Source organism: Cryptomeria japonica, chromosome 5 (genome assembly GCF_030272615.1).
Source record: "Cryptomeria japonica chromosome 5, Sugi_1.0, whole genome shotgun sequence".
Classification (NCBI taxonomy): domain Eukaryota; kingdom Viridiplantae; phylum Streptophyta; class Pinopsida; order Cupressales; family Cupressaceae; genus Cryptomeria; species Cryptomeria japonica.
Window position 1 is genome coordinate 529,945,187 of NC_081409.1, and position 12,100 is coordinate 529,957,286.

General features: G+C 39.1%; 1 protein-coding gene across 1 annotated transcript in view; it reads right to left on the reverse strand.

The window, feature by feature from the left end:
- Window positions 1-770: 770 nt before the first annotated feature.
- LOC131875960 (uncharacterized) overlaps window positions 771-12,100 on the reverse strand; it is a 37,997-nt gene continuing 26,667 nt past the window's right edge. Inside the window, exons 2-3 of the mRNA XM_059220703.1 lie at window positions 10,204-10,452; window positions 771-1,074 (exon numbers count right to left, since the gene is read on the reverse strand). Coding sequence (XP_059076686.1) covers window positions 771-1,074; window positions 10,204-10,452 — 553 coding nt within the window. The remainder of the gene's footprint in view (window positions 1,075-10,203; window positions 10,453-12,100) is intronic.

The window sequence follows — 12,100 nt, forward strand, 5'->3', positions numbered from 1 at the left end:
AAGGATAATACAGTTGTTTTAAATTTCAAAACCCCTTTGTAACCATGCTCATTTGTATTTATATCTGTTAATGAAATACATAGTATTTTCCCTAAGAAATGTCTTAGTTGCATTTAAATCTTCAAGTTTTTTCATTTAAAAAAAATATAATATATGTAGATGCACTTTTGTGAAATCTAAAATTTATATTAGTTGAAAATCCATATTTCTTTTAGTTGAACATGCTGCTGTAAATTTATTTAAAAATAGTCTTTTATTTTTTTGTTTATTGCAGAAAAGAAATATAATTAAATTAGTCTATGTGGTTTTTATATAGAAAAAAAAAAGGGGGTAAATGGTAGCAAAAGAGATGTACATAAATATTTTTAGCTCCTTTAATGTTGTTTGGAAAATCTGATTTATACAAAAAAAAATAATAATATTCACAGTTCTGATAATACTAATGCACAGAAAAGGAAATCTGATTAATCCCCTATCTAAGTCAACCAAACACAAAAATACATAAATATATATATATATATATATATAAATAAATAATATATATATATATATATAAATATATAAATATATATCCTTTTATTTACTGAAAATAAAACCTGTTTATTCCCAAGTTTAACTGTGTTCCTTTTGTATCTGCCATACCCATATATATATATATATATATAACAAAGGAATTTTCGCATTAAACAATCCCGAGAAAATCATTTAAACCAAATCCTAAACGTTTGAGGGTTTAAGCCTCGTTTTAATCTCATAGCAAAGGAAAAACGTTACACAAAAAAATGCTTAACAAAATTCTGCTGGGCTAGCGCGGGGCCGCAGCACCCGGCGGTGGCGGCCGCAGCCTGCGGCACCCGCAGACTGCGGGCGGCGACGCCGCAGCCTGTGGGGAGCCGCAGACTGCGGGCGGTGCCGTTCGCAGCCGGCGGTGCCGCGCTGCCGGCTCCCTCTCCCCCTCCGCTCAGACTGCCGAGGCTTCTACGCAATGCAACACAAAAAAAACGGCACCCGGGTGGTTGGTAACTCCGCTCGGCTCCCTCACACCCGCCTTCCCTCCCGCGGCCGCCGTCTCCCCTGCACACACAAGCACGCAAAAAAAAAATGGGGTTTCACTCTCACAACCCACACACACGAAAAAAATGAAGTTTGGCCATTAACGTGTTCGCCCTAACCCTAATTTTCGGGTTAGGGCAACACTCTCACAATTTAAATAAACATGTGAGGTTTGGGATTATAAATAAGAAAAAAAAAAAAAACTCTTATATAAGAGGTTTATAACTAAGTATATAAATGATTATATAAAACATATATATATATATATATGTGTATATATATATTTATATATATATATATACATATATATATATAAGTAGACTTAAAGTGATATTTAATAGGATTTAAATTAGTTAGTTGTTAAACTAAGTCTTACAATATTTGACAAATGTAGAAGAGGGTTTAATTTCTTGAGGGGTTTAACTACTTTATTGGATTCATATATTTGATTTTAGAATTAAGTAATGTTATTTTTCCTTTTAAATTATTAATGAATGTAGAAGAAATTTTATAAGAGGGATTTTAATAATTAGGTAGATTAGAATTTAAAATTAAGGGGTGTAAACACTAAATTTCCTGGTAGGGCCAAGAGGGCCAATTTAGCCTAAGGTTATAAAGTATTTTAAATTCCAGGGGAATTTATTTTAATAAGGTGTATTAATAACGAGGATAATTAAACTAGGAATCCTAGTGGATTAAGAAAAATAAGATAAATTTTAAAAACGTTTATATTTGAGATTTATCGCCATATTTGAGATTGTAATTATTTATTAATGAAGCTCAGTGAATTTCCTTTTTTGGGAGAAATTTTAGCTCATAGATAACTCAGTTATCTTCATTACCAAATCAAATTTAATTACCTGATCAACACAAATGTAGTAAGACCAAACTAAGTTGCATCATTTTAATTAAGTAAGTCGTTAATTAGTTAAGTATTTTAAAAAAAAAAAATTTCCGTTCGTGCCCAAAAGTTGGGCATGACATTTTGGTATCAGAGCAAGGTTGCCAACACTAGGAACCTTACTCCATTACGTTTCGCTATGATTATTTAATTAATTAAATTGTATTTAATTTTATTTTTAAAATTAGCTAAAATACTTTCTCCTAAAAATGGTTATTTATTTCATTTTATTTTATTTTCTTAAAAAGGATGCCTCCAACTACGCGGCAAGCTCGCAAACGTGGTAGAGGCCCTAGGCATGCACGCATGGCACGGGAAGAGGTCATTAGGGAGGAATCGGTTCAGGAAGTGGACCCAGCAGCTCCTCCTGAGCAATCAGTTGACCCAAACCGAGACATCTTGGTAGCTCTTCAGAACCTGATTGGATTAGTGCAGGATAGGCTTCCAGCAGTAGATCATAATGTTGAAAACCAGAACTCAGGAAGTCATAGAACAATAGAACGGAAATGGAGTAGGAGTCCACCTCCTAATCCCGTAGAGAGTCAGGCTGTGCATGAGCCCGAACCTATTCACTTACCAGCACCACCTCCAGCCGTAGCACCAGTGTATATTGAGAGGGCACGTTGAGATCCAGGGGATCTAATCAGAGAGGTTATGCGTCTTCAGCCACCATCATTTGGGGGATCTACCGACGGGGTAGAGGCAGAGGCATGGCTTTTAAGCCTAGATAGGTGCTTTGCATTGCGCTCTTATGAGAGCAATCTAAAAGCACGTGCAACGGTTCACCTATTGCGAGGAACAGCCTCCACATGGTGGAGACATGAAGAATATAAGTGTGGCTTAGAGATAGAGACCCTCACTTGGGAGATTTTCATAGAGAGATTCAGGGAGAGGTATTTATCAGAGCATTTCAGACAGCGTAGGGTGGATGAGTTTCATGACCTCCAGCAGAAGGGTCTTACAGTGACACAGTATGAGAACAAGTTCTTTGAACTATTACCTTATATAGACTACCTGAAAGATGAAAAGCTTCTCGTCAACCGATTTATCAGAGGATTGAATTCCGGCATAGCAGGACCAGTGAGAATGGCCGCTCCAGGGAGCCTCCGGGTTGCCGTGGAGAAGGCTTTGATAGCCGAGGAGATTCAGGCCAAACCACATGACTCGAAGGATCGGTTCCAGAACCGTAACCCTTCGCCATAGACTTATGGGTTTCAGAAACCCCATTGGAAAGGTAACAACAGGCACTCATCGGGGTTCTCCAAACCCCCTCCTCCGCAGCAGTCACAGCAAAACCAGAGGCAAAGGCCTCCGCAGAATCAGCAGGGCACAAAGCCCAAGTAGTGGCAGTCACAGGGTCAGAGGCGAGATCAGAGATCTCAGGCCCCTTACACACCTCCGGCTAGGACTCAGCAGTCCTCTAGAGGTGGGTACAGTGGTTCTAGTAGGACAGGGGGACAGTCTTTCTCCAGACCACAGGGAGTACAATTTCAGGCACGAGGCCCTTGCTTCACATGTGGAGCCATGGGACACATGGCGAGAGAGTGTCCTCAGGGTCAGATGGCAGGGAATCAGAGGATGGCAGCATCAAAGCCGACAGTTGGGGACATGGGCAAGTCCCATAGGGTCTTCGCAGCGGTTGACAACCGCCAGGCAGAGCATCAGGCCATGGTTATTGAGGTAGCAGGTATGATCAGAGGTAGCAGTGTATCTATATTATTTGATTCAAGAGCTACTGATTCTTTTATATCTCCATTGGTTGTGGAGCGTTGCGGGCTAGTGGCAATTAGGAAAGAGGTCAGTTGGGAAGTGGAATTAGCTTCAGGGGCTAGAGTGTCGGTGGAATCAGAGGTTAAGGGATGCCAGCTTCAGATTGGTAATACCACCACCTTAGTAAATCTTAGAGTTACACCACTTGGATCATATGGCGTCGTACTTGGAATGGATTGGCTTTAGGCCCACAGAGCCAAGATGGATTGTCGCCTGAAAAGGATCGAGTGTGAGGATGATCATGGCTCTCCTATAGTGATCACTGGAATTCAGAGACCCGTGTCTCTTCGTATGATCTCCGCCATGCAGCTTAAGCAGAGCATGCAGAAGGGATGTCAGTTGTTTGCCATCACCATTAGTGATAGAGAAGAAGAAGAGGAAAAGGAACCATCTATTGATGACCATCCTATCCTTAGGGAATTTTCAAATGTATTTCCTTCAGAGTTACCTGGTATGCCACCCCGTAGAGAGATTTATTTTCATATAGACCTTGTTCCAGGAGCCGAACCAATTTCAAGAGCACCATATAGAATGACCACAAATGAGCTTAATGAGCTCAAGATTCAGCTTGAGGAACTCCTAGAGAAGGGCCACATTCGCCCTAGTGTATCCCCTTGGGGTGCACCAGTCATCTTCGTGAAGAAGAAGGATGGGTCTCTCCGATTATGTATGGACTACCGTCAGTTGAACAAAGTAACCATCAAGAACCGATATCCATTGCCCAGGATCGACGATTTGTTTGACCAACTTCAAGGTGCCAAGGTATTTTCCAAGATTGATCTAAAATCAGGGTACCATCAGTTGAGGATAGTGGAAAGTGATATCCACAAGACCGCATTTCGCACTAGATATGGCCACTATGAGTTCACCGTGGTCCCATTCGGTCTTACGAATGCCCCAGCAGTTTTTATGAGTCTCATGAATGGAGTATTCCGTACATTTCTCGATCGCTTTGTAATTGTGTTTCTCGATGACATTTTGATATATTCACGGAATGAGGAGGAACATGAGGAACACTTGAGACAGGTTTTGCAGTGTTTGAGGGAAAATCAGTTGTATGGCAGTTTGTCAAAGTGTGCTTTCTTTAGAACTGAGATCAAGTACCTTGGTCATGTTATATCCGGTGATGGGATCTCAGTAGACCCATCAAAGATCAGAGCCATTATGGATTGGCCAGCACCTACCAGTGTGACAGAGGTCAGGAGCTTCATGGGCTTAGTAGGTTATTACCGACGTTTTGTTGAGGGATTCTCTAGAGTTGCTCATCCTATCACTTCTCTTCAGCGCAAAGGGAAGAAGTTTGAGTGGACGGAGAAGTGCGAGAGGGCCTTTCAGGAACTTAAAAAGGCACTTACTACCGCACCTATCCTTGTAGTACCAGATCCATCAGCTGATTTCATGGTTTGCACAGATACTTCCCTAGAGGGTTTAGGAGCAGTACTTATGTAGAATGGCAGAGCTATAGCTTTTGAGTCTAGGAAACTCAAGACTCACGAGCTTAATTACCCTACTCATGACCTTGAGCTTGCAGCCGTAGTGCATGCACTTGTGAGATGGAGACATTTCCTTTTGGGTCATCACTTTGAGTTGCACTCAGACCATTGGAGCCTTCAGTACATATTTACTCAGCCGAATCTTAATGCATGACAGAGGAGATGGATGGAATTCTTGTGTGAGTATGATTTTGACGTACACTACATCAAAGGGAAAGAAAATGTAGTTGCAGATGCTTTGAGTAGGAGACATCACGAGGTATACACCATGTCTGTGAGCACGGATTTGAGAGATCGGATCATGCAGCGATTGCCAGAGGACAGATGGTATTTAGAGGTTTGCCAGGCTATTCGGTCTCAGGAAACTTTAGAAGGGAAATATGTGGATTATTCCTTAGAGCCCGATGGTTTGTTACGCCATAGAGGGCGCATCTATGTACCTTCTTCCGGGGGATTGTGGGAGTTCATTATCACAGAGGCACATAGAGCTCCTTATGCAGTGCATCCCGGGGTCAAGAAGTTGCATGCAGACTTGAGAGAACTATATCATTGGCTAGGTATGCGACAGCTTATTGCCGAGTTGGTAGCCCGATGCCTTGAGTGTCAGAGAGTCAAGGTGGAGCACCACCATCTAGGTGGGTTGCTCCAATCTCATGCTATACCAGAGTGGAAGTGGGACACTATATCTATGGATTTCATCATTGGTCTCCCTATGTCATCTCGCCGCCATGATGCCATCTTGGTGACGGTTGACAAGTTGACCAAAGTGGCTCACTTTTCACCAGTTCGTACCACCTTCACAGCACTAGCAGTAGCATAGGTGTTTTTGCGAGACATTGTCAGAATTCATGGTGTTCCACGTAAGATCATTTCTGACAGGGATTCCCTCTTCACTTCTTCTTTTTGGAAGGCATTACAGGTAGCTATGGGTACCAAGCTCAATTTCAGTACAGCCTATCATCCGGAAACGGATGGCCAGACAGAGAGAGTTAATCAGGTGTTAGAGGATATGCTTCGCATGTATGTCATGGATCACTAGACCAGATGGGAAGAGTATCTTCCCTTGGTGGAGTTTGACTATAACAATGGGCATCACACGTCCTTGGGGATGCCGCCCTATCAGGCATTATATGGCAGGCCTTGTAGGACACCATTGAGTTGGGACCGCATAGAGGACAGAGTTGCTATTGGTCCAGAGATAGTTCGGGATATGGAGCAGCAGGTGGATTTGATTAGGCAGCGTCTTAGAGAGGCACAGGATAGACAGAAGAAATATGCAGATGCAAAGAGGGTTGATCGTAGCTACTCAGTTGGGGACAGAGTCTTCTTGAGAGTGCGACCGCATAAGAGTCCAATCCGTTATGGAAAGGGTTCTAAGCTCGCACCTCGATTTGTAGGACCATTTGAGATCCTTGAGAGGATAGGGCCAGTTGCCTACCATCTAGCATTGCCACCTAGCCTGTCACGCATCCACGATGTGTTTCATGTTTTAGTTTTGAGGAAGTATATCTATGATGAGTCTCATATTCTAGATTGGGATGCCTTGCAGGTGGAGTCGGACGGGCAGCTAGCTTTGGAGCCCATTCGCATTTTGGCACGCCGGACGCTGAGCCTTCGAGGGCGAGAGCTGGACCAGGTTAGGGTCCAGTGGGATTTCTATGATGAGGTCATAGCCTCATGGGAGGATGCAACACTTATGAGATCACAGTACCCCCACCTTTTTGATGAACTCCAGGAGAAAGTTCATGCCTAGAGGGGGAGGGTGTGAGGCCCTACCCCAATTCAGTTTGACATTTTCAGTTATTTGCATATTGAGACTATTATGGTTGCTTTATTTTATGCATTATGGACTTAGAACTTATATGATTCCATGATTTGGATCACACTGACATATGTTGATGCTTTATTTCATGCATGATGATTATGAAACTTTAGATATGTTACTAGAATAGAATTACATTATGATGGTGAATGTCATTATTGGAAATTTGCAGGATTTTATTTTGATGATAGAAAAATGATGCTTATCTATGAGTGGTTCAATTTTGGAAAACTATGTTAATTGCTTATGTGAAATTGAATTTGAACAAATGAGATATTGAATTATGATTGCCAAATGTATGAGTGTTTGATGTGCAATGGAATCCATGTATTTGATTATGTATAAATGTGATTATTTGGAATTACTAATGTGTTAATTGAGATGCGCAGGAAAATTATCCATGTGACCATGGAATTTAATGGAGAACCAAGCCTAGACCTATGTGCGTTTGTTAAGCCGGGAGTTGTCTATTTGGAGAGACAACACCCCTTTGTAATGTATTTTATTTGTGAAGTGTATAATGCTTGAGTGTTTAAATTAATTTATGTGTATATGTGTAATCCTACAAGAGACAAATCCTATGTGTGATTTTTTTTATTGTATTTTTATTGTGTCACTTGACACGTGTGCTGATTAGTGTCATTGATTTTGACTTGTCTCTTGGAGGGAGTTTTGTTTCTACCAGAGCCATTCAAAAACATGAGTGTGGTCCCAAATTTTGCCTTGGGTAGGGAGTCTTGGGAGTGGTCAACTCAAGTTTGACCCGTAGGTAAACTTCAGTTGGGTTTCGAAAGGGTTTAATGGACTCCTAGGGTAAGTTTTTAGGCCTTTCCAAAGGTCCAAAGGGTATACCTATGGGTTAGGGGTATTTTGCAACATGTGGCTTCTCCCATGTGACTATGTAGTCACTTCAAAAAGTGATATTTCCAAGATGCACGAAAATTCAACTTAGAAAGTTCTTCCTAGGATAGAGAACCTTCCTTTTAGATGTCAAACTCTCTTCCCCATCTTCTTCCACCTTTTCCCTTTCCAATTTTGGTGATGTGTAAGAGTTTGGGAAGGGCAACCAATGGGAACTCACACCTCACCCAAGGGGTTGGGAAGTGTGTGAGAGGCCTTCTTAGTCAAGAATTTGGAGACTTAGTGAGTAATCACCCCCTCTCCATTCTTGGAGATTATGCTTGTTTTGAAAAAGTTAGTAGGAGAATAGCACTTTTGGGTGGAATTTGGAGAAAGTTAGTGTGGAATTGGGCAGCTCATCCCCAACTAATTTTAGCATACCTATTGGCAGGATAAGGTTGGTTTCTTCTTATCTCCTCTTGTTATGTTGTATGTGTTAGTTTATGTTGTTTGTAAAAGAAAAGAGTTGCTTGTAATGAGAATGTTTTATGAAGCTTTTTTGTTGAAGTTAAGAAAGTGTAGTTTTCTTTTCTATGTATTTTGTTTTGTGTTCTTGTTGTTTTGGGAGTGTCCAAGATCTCCTACTCTTGGGAGGGTAGGAAGATCTTGGGGTGGAAGGAGTATGACAGCCATGGGTGAGAGGCTCTCCTTATGGAGAGTGTTCTCAAGGGTGTCCTTGGTGACCCTTGATGCATAGCCTTGTGTATGCATTTGGGGGTCATAAGGGGAGTAAATATGGCCTTGAGCCCTTTTGGGGGGCATAAGGATTGTGGAAGTATTTGTAGCATTTGTATTGCCATGAGGTGGCTTGTATTGTTTTGGCATGCATTCTCCCCATTGGTACTTGGTCCACTTCCACCCATGGAAGAGTCACCATGAAAGTGGTGAATGTGTAGCTTGGGAAGGGAAATTTGAATGTAAGTGTCTTCCTATGTTTGTTGTGGAGTTGCTTGTTTGTAACCCGTCTAGTGCTTGGTTCTCCAAGCTCGGGGGTGGCTTCTAGTAAGCCTAGGCTGGGAGGTGAGCTTCCCATGGTCAAAAATGTGTTTTATTGCAGGTTGCATGGGAATGGGAAAAGATGGATTAAAGAGCTATGTGGCTGTTCTATGTTGCAGAAAGAGTTATTAGGACAATGTATTCACTATTGGGGTTTGTAAAGGGAAGAAAAAGGGAGCTAGATTGTGTTTATCTACAAGGAAAGAATAATTTTTTTGTATTCAATATTAGCTTGTAAAAGAAAGAGAAAGTCATTGTGTGTTTATTTTCAAAAAAAAAGAATGAAACAATGTATTTCTATTATCATGAAAAGGATAATGCAGTTGTTTTAAATTTCAAAACCCCTTTGTAACCATGCTCATTTGTATTTATATCTGTTAATGAAATACATAATATTTTCCCTAAGAAATGTGTTAGTTGCATTTAAATCTTCAAGTTTTTTCATTTAAAAAAAATATAATATATATAGATGCACTTTTGTGAAATCTGAAATTTATATTAGTTGAAAATCCATATTTCTTTTAGTTGAACATGCTGCTGTAAATTTATTTAAAAATAGTCTTTTATTTTTCTGTTTATTGCAGAAAAGAAATTTAATTAAATTAGTCTATGTGGTTTTTATATAGAAAAAAAAAAAGGGGGTAAATGGTAGCAAAAGAGATGTACATAAATATTTTTAGCTCCTTTAATGTTGTTTGGAAAATCTGATTTATACAAAAAAAAATAATAATATTCACAGTTCTGATAATACTAATGCACAGAAAAGGAAATCTGATTAATCCCCTATCTATGTCAACCAAACACAAAAATACATAAATATATATATATATATATATATATATATATATATATATATATATAAATAAATAATATATATATATATATATAAATATATAAATATATATCCTTTTATTTACTGAAAATAAAACCTGTTTATTCCCAAGTTTAACTGTGTTCCTTTTGTATCTGCCATACCCATATATATATATATATATATATATATATATATATATATATATATATATATATATATATATATATATATATATATATATATATATATATATATATATATATATATATATATATATATATATATATATATATAACAAAGGAATTTTCGCATTAAACAATCCCGAGAAAATCATTTAAACCAAATCCTAAACGTTCGAGGGTTTAAGCCTCGTTTTAATCTCATAGCAAAGGAAAAACGTTACACAAAAAAATGCTTAACAAAATTCTGCTGGGCTAGCGCGGGGCCGCAGCACCCGGCGGTGGCCGCCGCAGCCTGTGGCACCCGCAGACTACGGGCAGCGACGCCGCAGCCTGCAGGGAGCCGCAGACTGCGGGCGGCGCCGTCCGCAGCCGGCGGTGCCGCGCTGCCGGCTCCCTCTCCCCCTCCGCTCAGACTGCCAAGGCTTCTACGCAATGCAACACAAAAAAAATGGTGCCCGGGTGGTTGGTAACTCCGCTCAGCTCCCTCACACCCGCCTTCCCTCCCGCGACCGCCGTCTCCCCTGCACACACAAGCACGCAAAAAAAAAATGGCGTTTCACTCTCACAACCCACACACACGAAAAAAATGAAGTTTGGCCATTAACGTGTTCGCCCTAACCCTAATTTTCGGGTTAGGGCAACACTCTCACAATTTAAATAAACATGTGAGGTTTGGGATTATAAATAAGAAAAAAAAAAAAAACTCTCATATAAGAGGTTTATAACTAAGTATATAAATGATTATATAAAACATATATATATATATATATATATATATATATGTGTGTGTGTATATATATATTTATATATATATATATATACATATATATATATAAGTAGACTTAAAGTGATATTTAATAGGATTTAAATTAGTTAGTTGTTAAACTAAGTCTTACAATATTTGACAAATGTAGAAGAGGGTTTAATTTCTTGAGGGGTTTAACTACTTTATTGGATTCATATATTTGATTTTAGAATTAAGTAATGTTATTTTTCCTTTTAAATTATTAATGAATGTAGAAGAAATTTTATAAGAGGGATTTTAATAATTAGGTAGATTAGAATTTAAAATTAAGGGGTGTAAACAATAAATTTCCTGGTAGGGCCAAGAGGGCCAATTTAGCCTAAGGTTATAAAGTATTTTAAATTCCAGGGGAATTTATTTTAATAAGGTGTATTAATAACGAGGATAATTAAACTAGGAATCCTAGTGGATTAAGAAAAATAAGATAAATTTTAAAAACGTTTATATTTGAGATTTATCGCCATATTTGAGATTGTAATTATTTATTAATGAAGCTCAGTGAATTTCCTTTTTTGGGAGAAATTTTAGCTCATAGATAACTCAGTTATCTTCATTACCAAATCAAATTTAATTACCTGATCGACACAAGTGTAGTAAGACCAAACTAAGTTGCATCATTTTAATTAAGTAAGTCGTTAATTAGTTAAGTATTTTAAATTTTTTTTTTTTCCGTTCGTGCCCAAAAGTTGGGCATGACAGCATGAAGGATCTTGCATGAAGAAGACTATTCCTATCTACCTTGGGAATGTGCAAAGTTTGTCAAATGGTGATAACATGTGATGGGTTATCAGCCACCATGAAATCAGTGGATAATGGATGATGGAGAATGTCTTGAGATCGATTCAAGATTGTTGCATTTAATGCAGTATGATTCAACGGTCATGATCGAACCGTTTGAATTGCTTAACCTAACAGGTTTAGGGTTTAGGGTTTTTGCTACCAACCTATATGTTTCCTATAAGGTCGATGTTGTGTTTCTTTCTAAGGTTGATGGAAAAAGTTGTGAGTGTGTATCTAAGGGAAGTGATACATAATTCTTGCCAGACCAAACGAGAGAAGTGATACCTGCAAAGTGAATGTGCAGAAGGTAAAGAGGAGCCTAAACAGATCTGCATTAGCATTGAGGACTGTTAACAGATAATTGTAATACCTGTTGATCTCTAAGCACTTCAACAGTTTTAAAATCCCCTAACAGGGTAGCCTTAACTGGCTTGATTCAAAATCCCTTAAATCGAGTGGTCTTAACCAGCTTGATTCAAATCCCTTAACCGAGTAACTCGAGGCTAATGAGTTCTGAGAAGCTATAGATCTTAGGAGATTCTTTCAGCTATTGAGTTCTTGAAATCCTCTAAAAAGGTGACCCT